Here is a 20975-nt window from a genome sequence, read left to right on the forward strand (position 1 = left end):
ATGAGGTGTCATTCATGCGGTAGTTTGTCGTTTTGTAATCAATGGCAGATCGTGGAACAGAGCTTTAGGGTTCAGGTTTATTTCCAAAGCTTGTGCGAGAGGATACTGAAGGACTAAAATTCTGAATGTATGTCTAGTAAATTGCTGAAGTTTATGCATACGTCCAATCCAGCATCTGAATGTTAATCTGTTGAGTTTTTTCGTCTTCTTGTTTTAAGCATCATTCTGAGGTTTCACAGGCGGTTATTCATAAGATCGACTGAAAAAATTATGAGAATATTTCTGTAGATGTTTGACACTTTTGTTCAGTAGTTTTTGCAGGAACCGAACGAAAGCTGGAGGCGTTCCTATAGACAGGACAAATTTTGAGAATTGGTTCTAGCGAGCTGTAAGTGGGAGTTTTTTTGTAACAGAAAGTGCTCTGCAGTGTTGAGTGACTCTTTTGTTGAGAAGGGTCGCTCTCTCTCTCTCTCTCTCTCGCTCGCTCACTCTCTCTCTCCCCGAGTGAGTCATGCATGTTCTGGGATCTGCCAGAATGCTGGGAGAGAGAGAGACATCTCTTCACTAGAGCTCTGTCTCTCTCCCTGCCATCTCTGGCCCTCCGTCTCTGTAGAGGAGCGACCTCGCTGCTGCTTTTCTCTCGTCGTCCTCTTGTCTCCATGGATTCCGCGCTTTGCGGTTAATTTTTGGTCTCCGAGCTGCTGTGCAGCGTCAGATTTTCCTGACAGCAGCGTCCACAGCGACAGCCCTCTTCCGCCACCGCCTTCATCCCAACGAGCAGCCTCTCGCCGCCTCGGGTCCAGCATGCTAAAGAAGCGGACGGTCAGCCGGGCGTCGGATGTGTCCCTTCGTGCGTAGACCGGCATACAGAGGGGAATGCTTCACCGTGCCAAATACAACCGATTCCGGAATGAGTCAGTGACGTCCGTCGATGAGCTTCTGCACGGTCTCTCCATGAACGCCAAGGTCTCGGCCGTCCCACCGTCGCCACCCGTGGGCGACCCTCCCTACGCCCCGGCGGCCGAGGTCCTGACCCCCGACCACCCCGAAGAGTCTGGAACCACTCTGTGCACCCTCATCAACAAAGTCTCCAACCTGAAATTCGCCAACTCCTCCGGACTGCTTGGCATCAAGGGCCTGCCGTCCGCCGTCAAGGATCTGGCCGTGTCCAAGCTCCAGGGAGGAGCAGGGGGAGGTGGCTCGGGCAGCCCCGGCTCGTCCGCTCTCCCGGCCGCCACCGGGGGCAGCCAGTGCGCTTTGGAGCCCCCCACCGTGAGCTCGGGGAAGAAGGTGAGGATGGATGTGCCTCAGCCAGGTGGAGAGAGCTGGAACCCGGCCGGCGCAGGACTGGTGAATAAGCCGTGTCGTGGATGGCTGCACTCCAGCGAAAAGATTTCCGGACCTGGAGTGACGTACGTTGTTAAGGTAAGACCGCACGCACTTGCCACAAATCCCCTCTTTTCTGTCTCTTTGGCTTTTTCTTTCGATCCCTCCTGTGTTCTTGTTCGTCAGAGGGAGAGAGTTTAGAGGCAGTGAGGACAGAATCTTCTGGTGCGCGTGCTGGTACAGAGGGATTATGTGTACCGTTTGGAGTTGTGCAGCTGGAAGCAAGGTCACCGATGACCCTGCTGTAAATGTAACCGTGCTTTTTAATGCCAAATGACCGCATGGGCACAGACTGTTCTGCCACGTACAGTTACAGGGAATGTGTTTTTTGTCATACATGCGTGTAGAGGTGGGCGGTGAGACCAAGATCTTGGATCACAGCATTTTATATCACGCATACAAATGCATGTTGAAACGAATGTGGAAATATATGTTTCATTGATGAATGCGCGGTCAATTTTGCATTGGTGACAGAAAAGCTTCACATTACGTCATTCTTGAGACTCGAAACATTCAAATCAATTAAAATAAAACATCAATTCAGATTGAGGTTTTTTCTTTTTCCATTGCTGTCAAGTGTAAGTAGAATCTCAGTCGCCCTACATGTGTGTGTTCGGAAGACTTTAGTTTCATGATCTCCACCTTTTTTTCCTTCTTCAGATGTGATTTCCATTAAACAGGTGTTGTGGTCGGGCTGTCCGTGCGACTGGTTATGTTTTTACCTGCACAGATTTGATCTATTCAAATGAACGGCGAGTTTATCACATCAAAAGGGAAGTGCATGCAAATCGCGTAACCACGGCGACCAGTTTCCAGAGCGAAAGGATGTTGTTCTGTTACTGTATCGTCTCCAAACACCGTGACGTGTTTCAGGAGAGAGGCGTTATTCTTCTTCGCATGTTAACGCAAGCGGATGAACGATTATTGAGCTCTTCGAGTCAAATGTATATGATCAGACGTGTGGATGTTGCACCTATTTTAACACCCTGTAACCCGGATGCTGCAAATCATTTTGGTAATATGTCACAAAAATCTGTGACATTATATCTACAAATGATTCAACCGAAATGCGGGTTCATGGCATTTGACCATAGTTTCTTACCTTAATACCGAAAGTAAATGTGTTTTGTTCGTGGAAGGTCTGCATTCATTAAAAGTGAGCTAATAAAATATTTCTAATAATTTTTTCACATTCAATGACTGACTTATGAGGTAAGTAGCCGTGTATTAAGCAGGATAATGATTACGCTATCGGGGCTCATTTCTGCGATAACAACTGGCTGCCTGTACATTATCACACTTATTACACGACTCGTTGGAATGCTTGATTCTGATTGGCCAGTCGCAACATTTGAAGCATTCGTTATTCCCAGATAACAACCTATAAATATGGACAGGTTTTTGTCCATATTTATAGAATATAAATACTGTGTGTCTTTTAATAACGTATATGACATTATATTTACAAATGATTAAACATTCTGTAAAAATGAGCTAATCAAATATTTCAAATTCACTTTTCATGTCCAGTTTTTTTCTCATGTGTTAGCCGTGTAATACGAGGGATAATGTACAAGCAGCTGTCTGTTATCATGAAATAAGCCCCTTCAGTGTGACACAAGACCCTCCGCTTCACATCCTGATCACACTGTCAGGGTTTATCGCTGCAATAACAATCGGCTGCCTGTACATTATACTTTACGTATTGTACGTAGTCTTATGCGGACACATTTGAAGTGTGTTTCTGTGTTTATAGACATGTACTTTATGTTCATGATCATATAAGCATGTGCATGGCTTCATTTAGCTGAAGGTGACCATGATTCCTGACGGATGAATCATACATTGTTTTTCACTCCGTAATGTCAGTTGCTGTAGAATCAAAACTGTAAAGACATTAAAACTGCATTTTTTCTCCAGGAAACATCCTGTAAGGACGTCATGAGAGAGCGAGAGAGAGAGAGAGAGAGAGAGAGAGAGAGAGAGAGAGAGAGAGAGAGAGAGAGAGAGAGAGAGAGAGAGAGAGAGAGAGAGAGTTTATCAATCTTTTATATTGAAGTTTGTTGTGTTTTTTAACCACAAAAGTCGATGGCTTCCCCTGGGGTATCGCGCTTGCACAGGGTGAATATTTCACACACACGCACACGCACACGCACACACACACACACACACACACACACACACACACACACACACACACACACACACACACACACTATGGTCCATTTCACTAAAAGGACAGCTGTTGACATTGTCTTGGTGGGCGGTCTCTCAAATACCCTATTTAGACAGACTGGATTTTAAGTAGTTATAAGTACGTTCAACTGTGTATGTTGTGGTTGTTGTAAAATCAGCAGGACCAATCCGAACAGTTGCGCTTCTCGATGCTGATTGGTCAGTTTATTTTTTATGGTTTACCGGCTACTGTACAGCACACATAGAAAGCAAAATAAAAGTCAGTTTGCAGTACGTGTCACGTGAAATCTAGCTTAGATTTGGTGTGTGTTTTGATCAGGGAAATTCCTGCTGACAGTCAAAGATGTAGCAAAATATGCGTTATGTTATTTTAGTTCACAAAAATTACAATTTTGTAAACCGTTTCCGTTCATTGAAATCAAATAGTGACCTAAAATTATTGGAAAAACTAAATGAAAAATTGAAATGTAGCCTCAAAAAAATACTCAAATTATAATAATGAACAAAAAATGTGATAAAAAGGAATTAATCTTATAAAGCAAAATAACGAATCGACAAATAAAGATAAAATGATAATCATAAAAAAGCATGCAGCAAAATTGCTAAACTTTAACTAAAATTAACGTAAAAACTCAAAAGTCTAAAAATAAAAGCTAATTTAAAATATTAATCAAGACTATAATAACTATGTTGCTAAGTTGTCTAAAATAACAGAATGTTTATTCTTATTAATGAGATATTTGATGTTAAAAATGTATGTTTTAAAATATTGATCTCATATCTCTATACTGTATATCTACACAAACAACCATCTTCATCATAAAGTTAAACCAAATACTACATGCAAAAAACGTCACGGCTCTCCTCCGCACTCATTTCCTCTCTGCAGTTTCATTCGAACACCATTTGGGCAGTGAAAATCTCATGGAAGACTGCTTCTTCCTGCTAAACCACTGGAGCAGACGTAACTAACAGGCACTCACAGTGTTCTCAGAGGGTGTATAAGCAGGAAACGGTGTTGTAGGCTGAATTGGTCTGTGGAGGTGAGACACTGCAGGTGAGGTGAGGTAAGACAGGTGACTCATTCATCTGCTCAAGAGAAGTTAGTTGGTGAGACTCTGTGAGTGAGTCATACAGCGGCAACAGAGATGTGTTGATGTGATGTCACTCTTTGTGTATGATGTCATACACACCGTTCCCCGCGGACACCTTGTGTCTGGCTGCTGATATAAAAGTGCACTGGTCTCGTCATTGAGTTTCTCTGCATTTAATGGGATATTTGAATCGTTTTATTGACGCCTATTTAAATAGATGATATTAAAAGAATAAATATTACAACCATAAAATAATGAGAGCTAATTATTTAGATGATTTACTTATTCGAGTTTGTTTATTTGTGCATGTGTTTATTTTTAGAGAATGTTCGGTGCATGTCCAACAAATCCAAAAAACAGCCGACTGGACTTTATGGGATGTTACGGGTTGAAGACTACACGGAGGTTTTTGTCAAGATTGTTTGAAAATGAATGGAATCAATTAATGGTGTTTCTCTCTCTTTAAACGGGAAAATGTTTTATGTGTGTGTGTCTCTGAATGTGTGATATTATTCAGATCTGGTAGATGTGCGTTATATTAGTCAGAGGAGGTGTGTGGGTGTAGATGTGTGTTTATCAGGTTTAGAAACGGACTGTTGGATCGCTAAATTAAACTTGAAGTGAAAATGAACCTTTTATTGTAATAATACACCTTTCTTCTCTGCACTTTATTGCAAAATATCTGTTTTGAAGAGATCACATTGACAGCTAACATTCTGTTATTGTGTTTCAGTATTTGGGCTGCATTGAAGTTCTTCGGTCCATGAGATCTCTGGACTTCACAACACGATCTCAGATCACACGGTACTCTTTCTCTCTCTATCTGACAGTGTGGATATTTGCAGAATCATTTTCATTAAACGTTTTTGTTTACATGTGAGTGTCGATCTCTAACTAACTGAACTTATAGTGTCACACGTTTTGAAGCCTCTGTGAAAGCGTCATCACTCGTCATACAGTATTTTATTACTTTGTAAAAATGAACCATCATGAAGTTTTCTCTTTCTGTTGCTCAGGGGAATGTTAACCTTTTAAAATGAATTGAATCTATGAATTGTCATTGCCGCAACACAAAAGTGTATGTGTACATTATAAACAAGCCTTTTAAAACCATTTTTTCCCAGCATTATTGTGTTGTGCTTTTCTCTCTTAAACTTCTATTTGGAAAAAAGTTTGGACACATTCATTTAAAACTATTCTGTATTTGATCTTTGTTAAGGTAACCTTGCTTCACCTTCTGTAGATCACAGCTTGCCATGCTCTGCGCTCTCTGCTTCTTTCCTGAGGTGCATCATGGGATTGTTTTGAAATACTTTTGCATATCGTTGTGTCCTTTCGATACCTCGGATGTCCAAATTTTCTGTTAATGAAAAATCACAGTACTTTTTAAAGGATTAAATACCGTGTTGTCAAAGTTGATGAGCACTTTAATGATTGACATTTTTCGGCCATATGTGCTTTGTAGTTGTTGGCTGCTCACGATTCTCTCCTGTTCATTCTTTTACAAATGAGTTAAACACAAAAAACATGAACAAATTAATGGAGAAATGTCTACACAGACTGTTTTGGAATGAGCTTTTAAATCAGTCAAGTGTGTCCAGACTTTTTCAATTCATGTGTATGTATTTATGAGTATTTATGGCTGATTTGAAGTTGTTTTGTGGCTCTTCTCTTTGTTGTTTCTATTAAATTGTCCTTTTCTTTTTTTCTTAATGTGTCTTTGCGTCTGGTGCCAAGCGCTGATTTAATGTTTCTAAAAGGAGCGCGTGTGATGTGAATGTAGCCGTGTATCCGTGTGTGCTGATGATGACTCATTGTGTAGAAACTGTGGATGAGCTCCTAGCGGACGCTGCTTGTTTATTGAATGCTGCTTGTTGTGTGGGCTGTTGCTCGTATAGACTGAGAGTTTGCCTTAGAAACGTTTCATATCCTCTTTAATGCATCTGACTTCCTTTAACATCTTTCCATCTATATATCATCTGTCTATTATTTTACAGTCACAGAAACAATGTAACAACACTGGAAATCTCTTTATGCTGAATATAATTACTCCATTGTTTGAAACAAATCTAGTTCAATATAATGTTTGAACCTTGTCACATTGTGTCACAGTATAATGTCGGAGTAAGAGTGTAATGGGTGTATTACCGTGGTAATCTTTATCATACTTTCGAAAACAGTTACTCATGTCTTCATATTTTTGTCATTTCTTTCCGCAGGGAGGCGATCAGTCTGGTGTGTGAAGCTGTCCCTGCTGCCAAAGGAGCTCTGCGCAAGAGAAAGGTAGAGAGAGAGAGAGAGAGAGAGAGAGAGAGAGAGAGAGTTGAGTCAGAGCTTTCTGAGAAATACTTGGATGCTGCCGGATAAAAAATATTTGTGTGTGATGTCTGCATTGTTCTGTTAAAGCCACACTTTAGACAGTTGCTCAAGAGCTCCCCCATATGGTCGATAAGCGTAATTGTCTGTTGCTAGTGTTGTGATGTCACAGCATAAGCTTCCCTGCGGGCGGCGCAATCCGTGTGAATTTGTTTGAGGAAGCTGATGAAAGCTGCGAATGCAGAAACATCATTTGGAGACCACGTGGAACTGTGTACAGGGGATTGTGTACGAGCTTTGAGGCTGCTCAGGTTAAAGCCGCAGTAGTATTCGTCCCGTTAAGAGTTGTTCTACCACTGATATCATTTTACAGACATTAAAAAAAGTGGAAAAACTACTAGTGTTGCTTTAACTAAACAAATGCAAATCCAGTCATCACACCCAAATATGCTGAATTCCTCGCTGGACTGTTTGGAACGTCAGATTGTGTTTGTGATGCCTAACTATAGGATACTATACTATAGTGCTTCAGAGAAGACATGGTCTCTATCAGGGACGTGCACAGGGGGGTTGCTCAGGTTGCCCGGGCAACTGCCCATATGCCCTTCTCGACTCACGTTGCCCTTCCGAGGTGGAAAATAAATAAATCATACAATGGATGCAGAATTTCACATACGTCTAGATAAAAAAAAGCCTCATTCACTTCCACATTCGGGCAACAAAAGTGAAAGTCAGAAGGGGAAGGGCAAACTCTGTTTACGTGGCTGCAGCGCTGCACGCGACCGGCACCTGAGCTGATCCTGCATGAGCGGCCCTAGAAAGAGGATTTTCGCGGTTGTCGGGTGATACGACTCAACGTTGTCTAGGGCATCCGGGGCAAACTCAAACAGGACACTCATTTGTCCTTCTTTTTTGAGTTGTGCTGAATCGGCCTAAACAAAACCCGCTTTAGAACATTTATTGGGACACAGCTGCATAGCGTCTGACGCCGTAAGATCTCCGGTCAAACAAATGATTGGCTGAAAGAGGTGTCAAATAAATATCTGATATATCATTGGTTAAAAACGTAAACAAGCCTCCACGACGTGGAAGTGGAGTCCACGTGCTGGCTTCGTCACATCATAACGGTAACTTGCTGAACGTCAGACCTCATTTAATCCAGAATGAGCACAACTTTATATAAAAAAGCAGTACAGACACTTTTCATGGATGTCGATGTGAAGTGGACGTTTGTAGTCAAAATTTTGTAAAACAAAAGTAACCGACGAGCTGCAGGTACATCTTCAGGTCAAATATTTTTTCAAAAAATTGTCTGGCAATGAATAGAGTAGTTTCAGAATCACTGTATCATGATATCATCAATATGATGGACAAAATTGTATTGTAGTCACTAAATGCTGAGTGTCCTCCTTTTTGGTGTTATGGAAATGGCCACTATTACGTTGTCAGAAAAGGTGAGTTTGTGATGTAGACCAAACGAACGATCATCATCATCAAGTTTTATGAAATGAATTAAAATCTTCATAAATCCAGGCTGAGTTTGCCACGTTTAGCCTAAATAATAAGACAGATAGCTTGCAGACAAGCAGCCGGCTACTATTGTTTTGGTAGGTAGGCATTAGTTAAAACTAAGCTACATGTCTGCTGATAGTTAGTTTCTCACATTTCGTTTTAGCAAGAAGAATGAATGATGTAATGCATCACATTAATTATTTTATTCAAAATGGTTAAATGCCTAAATCCTATCACTATTTCTGGTATTGTTTGAAGCCAAGATGCCCACTGAAAAGAGGCGGATTCAGGAGAGACAATTCAGGGAGGCATTTTGATAGCGATATTGATGTAGGGATTTTTATGACTCAAGTCATGTTTTTCTGTGTTATTATTAGTACTTGTTAAGGTGATTGAGTGCTGTATTTCAGTGTTTTACTTCTTTATATATATATATTTTAATAAAGACCCTGTTATTCTAAGTCCTTCATATAGCCAGTGAGTTGTTGTTTTTGGGGGGGTGCCCTTTTTCAGGTCAGAGCAACTGCCCCTCAAAATTCCTGTGCACGTCCCTGGTCTCAATCACACGTGTCCGGATCATTGAATGACTTCTGCTAGAAAATGTGCAGAAGCATCCTTCAAACATCAGCTGAATGTGAGCGACAGCGTCTAACACATTAGAGGTGACGGGAGGCGTGTTTGTGCTCTGGTTTCTCTTGAATGTGCTGAAATACTGGACACAAAATACTGTGATGTAAAAGTGACATCGGTGTTTGATGAAGACGGAGGGAGAGGAAGAGATGTCGACAGGAAGAGCTGGCATGCAGAACGATGCAGATCTGGAAAAGAAAAACACAAAATAAAAGGGAAAAATACGGAATGACTTAAATGCGGCGTGTGAGATGAAAATTAGAAATAAGGTCGCGGATAAAGGGAGAACTGGCGTGCTGCAGTGTGTGTGTGTTGGTGTGGGGTGACTCATTCTGTACTGAGCAGCAGATATCAGCACAACTGCCTCCTGCTGTGCGTGTGTGTGTGTGTGTGCGCATGTGTGTGTGTGTGTGTGTGAGAGATGCGCCTTTGCAGCGAGTAAAGCCGCCGTTTGAAGGATTGTGTTCATTTCCAAATGAAACGAATTTTTCAGCATTTTGAAACGTTCTCACCATTTAGTGATGCAATAATTGATGTGGTACAGTGCATGCTCGATTTCTAGTTTCATATTCATCTATATTGCAGTATGAAAAAAGATACATGTGTCCCAGATACACTCGGAAGTGACATAAAAACACTGTGTTTGTTACCAATACACTGAACCCTTTGTTTATATTTGACTAAACCCTTGTCGATAGAGTCTAAACATCAGAAGAATATAAGTCTATGCGCAAGATTTCGTTTTTAAAGAAGATAAATAAACACATGTTATGGAACGGATGTGTGTTTTTGGGAGACCATCTATTTTGTAGGATTTCTGTGAAACAAACCTGAAGCAATAGTACCCATCAAATGAAGAAGGGATGCCTTTTCATACAACATCAAATCTAACTTTATTTTAATTTCCAAGTGTCTGTTTTTAAGGGAACATGCACCGCTAAGGATGTGACAATCCTGAAAGTGGCAACTACCTGACTGTGAAAAATCATGCACTGAAAATAAAACAAATGCTTTAAAAACTTGAAGAGTATTTGAACCACCAAACGTTGATCTCTGTGCTGTAAGTCGAGTATAAACTTTTGGTAAAAACTTTCTCATGGGAAGGTTGACTTTTTCACTGAATCGCTCAGTTCTGTTTAATGTGCTTTATAGGGGTTTTATTGACAAGCGGTGCAGAATAAGTCGAAACATAACCATCTTAGCCAATGAGCTCTAAAGCCAAACTGTAGTTGCGTGGGAGCACTGGAATTAAAATAGATCTTAGTAAGCATAAAGAACTAAAAATAATGTGGACTAAATGTGCCAATCTCTCTCTCTCTCAGGCTCCATCTAAACTTCTGTCCAGTATTTTGGGCAAGAGTAACATGCAGTTCGCTGGTATGAGCATCAATCTCAACATCTCAACCAGCAGTTTGAACCTGATGACACCGGACTCCAAACAGGTACACACACGCACACACACTCGTCTTACACACACAAACACACTCACATGACAATGTTTGTCTGGCTGTTTCCACAGATAATAGCCAATCATCACATGCAGTCCATCTCTTTTGCTTCCGGTGGAGATCCGGTAAGACGCACACGCACACACACATCACATCAGTGATCAATGATGATCAAACACGACACATCTGTTACATGTATTTCCTGAATTCTATTTCTGATCTAACACAGACAACATTTTCAAACCCTGTGAGAATGAAATCTTTCGGCCGTCCTCTATGTGTAACATTAGAAATGAAGGAAATTTCAGTTTGGGTTTGTATAACTCTCTCTTTCATTTGTCAACAGGACACAACCGACTATGTGGCTTATGTGGCGAAGGATCCAGTAAACCGTCGAGGTATTTCTGTCATGTTGATTTATTGATTCGTGTCATGATTTTACATCCCGGTTTAGTGATAAGTAAGCCATTCATATGTTGACAACCTAACTCGTCTGGACTCTTTTGGCACGTGACATTGATCTCCTGAGAGCTGTAGATTTAATGCTTGTTGACGGTCGACCGCAGTTTTATATGAGATGGCCAGTTCTTCTCCTGAGGGCCGTTTTACTCCATTCACCCGCCAGTTCGGTCTGTAACACTACGTTCACAAACAGCCTCCATTGATTCATTCACCACAGACGCATTTAGCATCAAGAAATCAATTTCTCTCCGTCTCTTCATTTCATGGATCTTTGCACTTCCGGAGGTCACGTTTTCTAACTCGCTGTGTATTTTCTAATGCATTTTTGATGTCGATCCCGTAAAGAACCCTTTACACGGGTGTGAGTCAGCAAATCACCATCCGTTTTGCCATCTGCTGATATTTAATACTTGAGTGTGTGTGTTTGTGTGTGTTTGTGTGTACCTCTTTGTCAGATTTATGGTCTCCAGGTCATATTTTACTCTAAAGTAAAATGAAATAAAAATGTTTAGGACCCCATTTCATTAAGATAAAAAATCTTTTTAGGCTCTTTTACCAGTGCAAAATTTAAAAATATAATTCAACTTATACCTTGATTCAGTATTCTTTCATTCACTTATCTTTTTTCTGAAAACAAGAGATGTTTGCTCATTTAATTATTTTTATATATATTTTTTTATATTTAACTACAAAATGTTGACTTCAATGGTCAAAACTTTCTTTTGATTTGGTGTGTTATTGATTTGTTTCACTCTGTGTGTGTGTGTAGCGTGTCATATTCTGGAGTGTTCTGATGGTCTGGCTCAGGACGTCATCAGTACGATCGGTCAGGCGTTTGATCTGCGATTTCAACTGTACCTGCAGTGTCCATCCAGCAAACCTTCATCCATGCCCGACAGGTGATTGACTACACAACATCAATACTGCAGGCTACACTTTGGTCTTTCTACACACGGACACATAGACAAGCTTTGACATTAACCTGGTAAACTCTTCATGTGGGTCGTCTGTAGGGTCATGAGCACAGATGAACCTCCGTGGACTGAAGAAGGGGAGGAGTCAGCCGATCATCATTACTACAACAGCGTTCCCGGCAAGATGCCACCACCAGGGGGCTTCATTGATTCCAGACTGTCCAATCAGACGCAAGACAACAGCCAGGTCTCCGCCCCCCTAGCCTATGTACCGATTATCACACAGACATCACATTATTCATTCAGTCATCTCACGCATTTTATTTCTTTATTAACTATGAACAGAATGACAGTAACCGTTCTTTATCACATACTGCGGGGACAGTTCCTGCAGATAAGTTAACTTGAGTCGTTTCGTTGAGCTTTCTTTCTTAACTAGTGGCCTTTAATAAACTTCCAAGGTGACCTTAAGATGACTTAAAACAGTTTAGAATAAGTCAATGCGTCTCTGTTCTGTACTGTGTGTCTCATATATTGTTTCCCACAGGGCGCTGGAGTGGATCAGACATACTATCAAGGCCGACCCATGTTCATCCAACAAGGTCAAATGTCCTCTCCCTCACATTCACGTTTGTTTTCACACACTTTACATGACATTACAGCGAGATGAAGACCAGTATCTGATGTGTTAATGTCTCTCCTTTAGGGTCGTGTGATATATACAGTCTGCCTGAGGTCAAAGGTCAGACCTCTAAACCTGGTGAGGTCCCTACGTATGTGAACACGCAACACATTGACACGCAGGTGCTGGCAGCACTCCAGAGCGAGACGGAGACGTCGTGTGATACGGGCACATTCGGAGCAGCTAAAGACAGTCCCAGGAAAGATCTTTTCGACATGAGTAAGAGTTCCTCATCAATTCATTCTTAAAGGTGCAGTATTTCTGCAGGGCTGAGCACAATTTAAAGAAAGGCATGAAGAAATAGTTCACCAAACTAGTCATATTCTGTCACCTGCTTTCTTTCATCATAGGACTTTATTGGAGTCTCAGCTAAATGAATGTGGAAAGATTAATTGGTTAATTATAACGTTAATTATAGTTCTAGTATAGTTTCTTTAGCCATTTTGATACGCTTTTGTCCCTGCAATGTAGGTTTGATTCATTGTGGTTCCATTGATAACATTTGTGACTCAACTAAGGCAACATTTCTGATTTTGGTTTACTTTGGTTTAAATTTGAACAACCTTTCAGAGAATGTGGAGATCTTTTAGTGTAGTTTATGTGAAGTTGTAATGTAACCGTGTCCTCTTTTGTGCGCAGAGCCGTTTGAAGACGCGATCATGACTCGGAGTCCCGCCGCAGGTCCTCCTGCCACTGAGCTCCATAAAGCCGCGTCTGTGGATAACTCCAGCCCGCTGCTGATGCGAGCCGCCGCTCTCAGAGCTCAGGAGGAGCTGGAAGACCAGACCTGGTATCACGGAGAGATGAGCCGACGACAGGCCGAGAAACTGCTGCTCCACGACGGAGACTTTCTGGTGCGGAAGAGCACGACCAACCCGGGCTCGTACGTCCTGACCGGGATGCACAACGGACTGGCGAAGCACCTGCTGCTGGTGGATCCTGAGGGCACGGTGAGAGAGAGCGAGACGGAGAATGTATATCCGACCATTTATAGTTAAAGTCTCTTCCCGACATGCTTTTCCGTGGACTTTCTGTGATCTGGCGCAGCAATGCATTCAGTTATTGATGTACTTTTGAAACTAAAGCAACTTTATTTTTCTCCAGGTTCGGACGAAAGATCACATATTTGAGAGCATAAGTCACCTGATTGGCCATCATCGTGACAACAACCTGCCAATCGTCTCGGCGGGAAGCGAACTGTGTTTGAAGCAGCCGGTGGAAAGAAAACAGTGAGGACCCCTCGGGTAACCCCACCCCTCTTTCATGAAAACACACTTTCTCATCTCTTGGTTTCGAGAACACGTGATGACTGTCTGACGTTTAGTGGTGACGAGGAGGACAGCGCTTTTTAGATCCTAATGGACGATTTGTTTTGGACGATGGAAAGCTTGTGGACTGAAACGTGATTCACAGAACTGTGTTTTACTGCGCTGGTTAAGAATCTCTATTTTTGAAGATTTTGGTGGGTTGCGGACAGCCGGAAGCGTAAATCGCCGGATATAGTTTAGAAGAAAGCGACTCGATCTTAAAGAGGGTCGAAGTGAAAACTAGATTAAGAAAAAGTATTTTAGAATAAACAAAGTTTTAGTTTTGTCTATCAAGCACAACTGGATTTTCATGTTTGGTGGTAAGAAATTAGAAGAAAATCTAATATTTGAGAAAAAAATAAAGCTGTTTATTATATGGGTTTATTTCAGGTCCTTTGCAGCGGCTAGTGTGCAAGATACTTTGGTAGCTTCTATCAAATCACTGTTTTATGCTTTTCAGACAAGAGGACATGAATGTGTTTGCTTTAACACAAATCACACGCTGCACGTACAAAACCCCAGACACACACACACACACACACACACACACACACACACACGGCTTTGAAGTACCTACATTTTTCTATGACGTTGAAACCTGTGGCACTCGCATGACTTAAAAAGCATAAACTTGTACATGTGGTCATTGTTGGTAGCATCCAGAGCCCCGCGGAGGTGCTTGTGTGTTTGCTCACAGTGTAAAATCCTTCTGCTTTCCCACTATTCCCTTGAGTTACTTCTTTAAACCTGTCGACGGTGTGTATTTGTTCGGTCGAGGGCTTTCATTTAGACCCTGGATCAGTCGTATGATTTTCATGGTTTGACTGTGGGCTTCACAAACAAACACAGTGATATTATTACGCTTATTCTTTGAATTATTATTATTATTATTATTATTATTATGATTTGACATTAAAGGATTATACATGAATAGCACAAGCAAGGCTTTTGTGTGTGATCAATACGAGTCTGTTTTATTACCGATGAAGCGTGCGAGAAAAACTTTGAAATGGCATCACTGCTTCTTACTGGCAAAAACATGACATCAAACAGCAACGTGAAAGCCTGACAGCATGAAAACTAGGATACAAATCTGCGTTATCGCATAAAAAATCATTTTGAAATGTTTCTAAATACATGTACATGTATTTCTGTTGTTTTGCTTAAAAGGGAAACTTGTTTTCTTTGAAGTACTTGAGGTCTGAAAAAATACACGGCACTGTCTTTACTGTTATTTTCACCTGTTTCTCCCGTTTTCATTTTCTGCAAATGAATGCAATACTTTTATTTGAAATTTGGCAGAAATGTTGTTAGTGGTTCACAGAATGAAACAAAAATGATCATTTTACCTAAACGAATACCTGTAAATAGTCAATTCAGGAAAAACTGGAAATAATTTTTAAACGATCCCTATAAATTATTTCCCCAGCTGTATATTTCATGTTTTTTATTACATTCTGATTCAGATCCAAGAAATTAGAACCAAGATCTTGTTATTAAATATATAAGGCCCACAATGTTTTTTTCCTATTAATTAAAGAGAGCTTTTATTTGTTCACGTTACTGTAAATTATGTCCTCTTATCAGTGTAACATCACACCAGACAAGAAAGCAAATCAACAAGAATCTAATACTTCAACGATTTAGACACTGGTGAGTTATGTTTTTCAATTTCATATTTTAAAATTCAACATTAATACATTTTTTTAAACACGTTTCACCCTAAATTTGGCAAGAAAAAAATGATCTAGTCTGTAAAATCAAAATGTCTCTAGTTGGAATTGTTTCAGTTTAGATAGTTTAAAGTTGAATTACAGCAGGTTTCCACCAAACATATAACTTGTACAATCATATTAAACTACTCTATAATGGTCTTCATCCAATATTGAACATCCCTAAATGCTTTAAACAGTTTCTCCGAGATTAGTTTAAACCAGGACTAGGCCTTAGTTTATTTAGAAAAATTAAGTGGTTTTAACAAACATGCCTTGCAAAAAACATTACTTGTGTGCATTACAAACAGCGCAAAGGCTCTTAATATACATATTAAGATATGTCCGTGCGGGTTGTTTTCGGTTTGGACGGCTCTTTTTATTTTAGTCTATACTAGTCCCTGTCCGGGAAACCCCATAATGTTTGAAATTAATTTGCAGTTTAAATGTGTCATTCCAAAATATGTTTTAATAGCTTTTCTTTATGCAGGTGTGTTGTTCACAGGACGTCTGATCTGACGGCTCTTCAGCTTTGAGCTTCAGCCTAAGATGTGATGAAGGTCAAACGCCTTCAAACACAAGACACTCCAAAACCACACTCACAGATTCACTGTGAATCATATACTTATTATTTATAAATGGTGGCAATAAAACAGCAAATGTGTGTATGGATGGTTGGTTACTCTGATGATTCGGGTTTAGAAGACGTTACATTTTACCCCAAACTCTTATGTTTGCAGAAAATACAGCCTCCTTTCTGGGGGGATTTTTTTAAAAAGATCTATTTTATAATTCTCTTTATATTCTGCACAAATCAAAAAACTTCTTATACGTTCGAAGAAATATAATTATCATTTAAATTGAAGCTGGTGTTTCACACATGTGTCCAGCAGGAGGCGCCACTGCGCAGTTATTTACAGTGAAACGCTATTAAACGGACTTATAAACAGCACTTGTGTTAAGCGTTAGGAATTTCATCTTATAACAATCCTACAGCAGCCCATAATGACTCCGTACAGACAGACAGAACTCATTTAAATACTCAAACATGTTACAGTTAAGTTGCATATGTAACACAAATCAACAATCTATATACAGTGTATCATTCAGACTAAAATGTAAACATGCTGGCATACTACATCCACACTTTGCAAAATAGATTTTTGGCATACAAGTTGTATTATTAAAGTCTTTGTACAATTCTTGCACGTGTCATCTGGGTAGTTTGGTTAGAAATGAACTTCAAAAGTTTTCATCTCATTTGCTCATTCCAGGTTAATTTTGCCTTTGAAAACTGAATGTGAATTGTGAATCTAAAAAGAGAAATGATTTTATACAACACTCATGCAGTATTGATTTATCTGACAATCTCCTCACAAACTTATGTCTTAAAGATCTTCTCATATAAAGTCCATCACTCAAACTCCTGCTCCGTTCACTTTAGCATGCACTAATGTTTTTAATGTGAACTTCTTAAAGCACACACTATAGAATGCACTAATGCTGTAGTGTGCACTTTATTGCGTCTTTAACTCTTGTTGGCTCCGACGGATTGGTTTTCCGGCTTGTTGTGATCAGCCGCCCTTTGGCAATTTGAACTGGTCTTGCTTCTGCTGGGGTCTGTGTTCTGTTTACACTCCGCCACCCCGTCGTCCACCACACAGCCACACACCAGTTTGTAAAATGCCCGACGCATTTCTCTACTGGCTAGCGTGTAAATTACCGGATTCATGGCGGAATTCAGAACGGCAAGGGCTATGAACCAATCGGCCTTCAGGAGGATGGGGCAACTCCTGGGTCCGCAGGCCACGTCGATGAGGAGGAGCGTGAAGACGGGCGTCCAGCAGGCGATGAAGACGCCCACCACGATGCTCACGGTTCGGAGGAGGGCCATGGAGCGCTTGGAGTTGCTGTGCTTGGTGACTTTGCGGCTGCTGCTCTTGACCAGGATGTAAATCCGGGCGTACAGCACAGAGATGGCCAACAGCAGAGAAATGAAAATGGTGATGCAGAACGCCACATAGTTCTTGTTGTAGAGCGGTAAGATGGTGGAGCACTGCGGAAGATTTTCCAGACAGTTCCAGCCCAAAATGGGCAGAGCTCCCAGGGTGATGGCGATCAACCAACACGTCCCTATTAACAGAAACACCCTGTAGTTTTTGTTGGCGTCGTACGGCCTCATTTTAATCATGGTGAGGTGTCGCTCGATGGCGATCGCCAGGAGGCTGAAGATGGAGGCGCCCAGAGCAACGAACATGCTCCCTTCACGCACCAACCATTCGGTCGGGGACAGGTGCAGCGTCCACTGGCCTGACATCATAAGATTGACTATGTAGGCCACACCAGCCAGAAGGTCGCATAGAGCAAGGTTAGCGATGAAAAAATACATGCGGTTATGAAATTTATGGTTCTTCCAAATGGCCACCAAAACAATCAGGTTCTCCAAAACAATAAGGCTGCAGATGACCAAAAACACGGCCGTTTTGGGCTGCATAGGACTCCCGCCTTTGGTGGTGTTGCGATTGTTCAGCTTGCCGGTGTAATTGTAATGGGTGAAGATGTGTGGATTTATCATTCTAGCGACTCTTGTGAGGGAGATGATGTGAAAATGAAGCTGGACGTGGGAGTCACTGCGGGTGAACTGGACGTACTGGTTGTGTTAAGGGTCACTGGTCAAGACGGTCTTGCTGGTGGCACACATCTCCCTGAAGAATCAATGGATAAAATTAAACACCAACTGCTTTATTCATCCTCATGTCTTGTCAAACCTGTGTGAGTTTCTTTCTTCTGCAGAACACAAAAGAAGATATTATGAAGAATGTTGAACCCCATTGACTTCAATAGTACGAAGACAAAACCACGAAGACGTTTCTCAAAATATCTTCTGTTGTGTTCCACAGAAGATAGACTCACAAACAGGTTTACGAACACACGAGGAGGAATAAATGATGACGGATTTTTTATTTTGCTGTGAATTATGCCTTGCTATGCAACTTTCTGGAGTTCCTCAATGCATGCTACTACAAAGAACAATCATCATCTGTCATCAAGATGTTATAATTTGCCTTTAAAATATGTTCACCCCTTTCTCTCCTCCAATCGTCGGGCTTCCTTCTTTTTTAATACGCCCTCATTTCACATCCGATCAATTATTTTCTTTTCGTTTTATGATTGTCAGCTTCGTGTATAATACATTTATATGATCCTCGAATGTGTTCCAACGAATATTATGGAACATAAAAAAGAATTTGTTCTGCTGTCTACATGTTTGAAACTTTATGCGCATCACAAAGTCTGATCTAAATAAATCTCTGTGTTATTTGTATAACTTACAAACGCGGTTCAAGAATAAACCGATGACATGAACATCACCGCTGTATGGTCAATGCAGAGGAAACTGTAAATCATAATACTGTAACACTATCGTTTTCACACAAAATAACCAATGCATTCAAGCACTATTAGACATGAAAAAACGATCTTTCTCCTATCTAGAGAGGGATGTTTTAGTCTGGTTTTGTTTGGTTACTTACCAGCAGATATCTTGAACCGCAGTCTGTCATCACAGTTTCCCATTCTTGTCTTGTTTTTAAAGCAAGAGCTCCTACGTTTCCATGTTTATTCTCGCATGTTCTGATGTCCAGACGTTCAGACACGTGAGTACAGTACAGACAGAGCTGTTTCGGATCAGGACAGAAGGGAAAGTGATGGTGCGCTTTGCGCGTAAAGAGCTGCGCATTGACGGCGCGTAATGGAAGAAAGTCAGTGGCGCATCTCTCCTCACAGTCAAACCTCCCACCCTCATGAACTCTAACACGACTCCGTCTTCATCACGGGAGGTTTACCTTTACCTTTATTCCACATTGCGTCTATTCCATTCTGTTCGTCTAATAACATTGTAACGAGATGAAGAAATGCTGTTTAACTATTTTTCGTTGGTATTTCATGATAGCTATTAGGTCTAGAAAAGCTGTTCTGTAAGTAACCTGTTGGCAGGAGGCCTCAAGGTGACCAATATTATCATAGAAATACATCAGAAATGAATCAAGATATTTTTTATTATTTGGGTACAACTTTTATGGTTTTGTGAGTTGAAAGGGGGCCTTTGAATATAGTTGAATACAATGGGGGGCCTTTGAGTCAAAGAGATCGAGAACCCCTGGTTTAGATGGATGTAAGAGCAGTTTTTCTCTCCGCAGCATGATTTTAAGTTGAGTAATGGAACAGTGTGGAGGAAAAGGCCGTCTCAGATATGAGGCGTTTCACTGGCACGACTAGCCAGCAGACAAGAGCAATAAACATCCAGTGAAGTGACATTAAAATGAGAAGTTTTGCTTGAGCTCTGTGGTAAAGACCTGATGGAGAGTTATACTGTACTGCTGACGTCTGTGAGTATGTATGTATGTGTGTGTGGCTCTGTATGTATGTGAGAGTGCAAGTATGTAAACCTGGTTGTTAGAGCAGTGTTTATGTGACAGTACTGTAATAGTTTGTGTAAGAGTGTAAGAGAAACACACACACACACACGCACACGCGCGCACCGGTGTTTATACTGGGGTTGCACGGACTGACCGTGAGCACAAGGACTTTGATTCTGTTTGCATGTTTCCACCTGGACAGCAGGTGTATTTGTACAAAATCATCATGGATTGTCAATGTGGGTCTGCCGTGCTGCCAGCAACTGAAAACTCCTCCATCAGACTAACCCAAAGAATTTCACATTGTAAAGTACAATACATGACATCATTTAGATTATTTGTCCTGAATGATTTAATGATTAAAGGTTTAAGTTCACTTACAACTAGATCAATTATTTGAGATTTGTTTCTTTCGCTTATGTCATCATTTTTTAAGTTGGAATGTTAAAGACATTTATTTTTAACTTTTTTCTTTAAATGGGTCTTAACTTGCCTATGCAAGAATGGCTTTAGGTTTCTTGAGGGATGTGTGACTGGCCTGTAGTCGAGTTATTGAGATTGTGAGAATTAGGATTCACAGTTTAATTTTACATGTGCGTCAAAGAGGCTATTCCAGGAAGTCTTCAAAAAGATATTGAATTGAAACCTGACCGCTGTGATCCGCATTCATGGTATAGTTCTGTACTTTCACTGTACGCCAACAACTGACTTTTAAATTTAAAATAATTTTTGTTGAGTTTTGTCGGCAATGTTGAAACCTAATTGAAACGTAACCGTTAACTCCGTTGTGTCGCCAGACAAAAGTAAAATTAGAGTTTCCTTCTGATGTGATATTCAGGGTTCATAGAGCAGAAATGCGTGTTCAGAATCTTTTCTTATGCCACACTGACTCTCTGTG

At 40.8% G+C, this 20975-nt stretch overlaps 2 protein-coding genes across 3 annotated transcripts; one reads left to right on the forward strand and one right to left on the reverse strand.

Annotated features, from left to right (window-relative positions):
- Window positions 1-766: 766 nt before the first annotated feature.
- Window positions 767-16180, forward strand: shc3 (SHC (Src homology 2 domain containing) transforming protein 3). 2 transcript variants are annotated; one of them, XR_013788243.1, is made up of 14 exons: window positions 767-1425; window positions 5410-5480; window positions 6896-6959; window positions 10457-10576; window positions 10654-10707; window positions 10929-10980; window positions 11814-11943; window positions 12058-12205; window positions 12506-12560; window positions 12665-12859; window positions 13280-13590; window positions 13745-13884; window positions 15535-15600; window positions 16150-16180. XR_013788243.1 is itself a non-coding variant. In XM_079486505.1 (12 exons), the coding sequence occupies exons 1-12, from the start codon at window positions 877-879 to the stop codon at window positions 13871-13873; spliced, it is 1878 nt and encodes a 625-aa protein (XP_079342631.1). In that variant the 5' UTR covers window positions 767-876; the 3' UTR covers window positions 13874-14800. The 2 variants fall into 2 exon arrangements, 1 of the variants encoding a protein (XP_079342631.1); XM_079486505.1 differs by lacking the exons at window positions 15535-15600; window positions 16150-16180 and having other exon boundaries at window positions 13745-14800.
- A 1007-nt stretch (window positions 16181-17187) lies between these two features.
- On the reverse strand, window positions 17188-18234 carry s1pr3b (sphingosine-1-phosphate receptor 3b; the record flags this gene model as incomplete). Its single annotated transcript, XM_079487011.1, has 1 exon — window positions 17188-18234. One exon carries the CDS (start codon window positions 18232-18234, stop codon window positions 17188-17190), a length of 1047 nt encoding a protein of 348 aa, XP_079343137.1.
- Window positions 18235-20975: the final 2741 nt, after the last annotated feature.

This window comes from Barbatula barbatula (genome assembly GCF_947034865.1).
Source record: "Barbatula barbatula genome assembly, chromosome: 22".
Lineage (NCBI taxonomy): Eukaryota > Metazoa > Chordata > Actinopteri > Cypriniformes > Nemacheilidae > Barbatula > Barbatula barbatula.

Bases quoted from the DNA above. Each gene is read 5' to 3' on its own strand.
- shc3 (XM_079486505.1), top strand. From the start codon at position 877: ATGCTTCACCGTGCCAAATACAACCGATTCCGGAATGAGTCAGTGACG. The intron at 10,577-10,653 runs GTACACACACGC...CTGTTTCCACAG, and splicing joins TGACACCGGACTCCAAACAG to ATAATAGCCAATCATCACAT. The intron at 13,591-13,744 runs GTGAGAGAGAGC...ATTTTTCTCCAG, and splicing joins TGGTGGATCCTGAGGGCACG to GTTCGGACGAAAGATCACAT.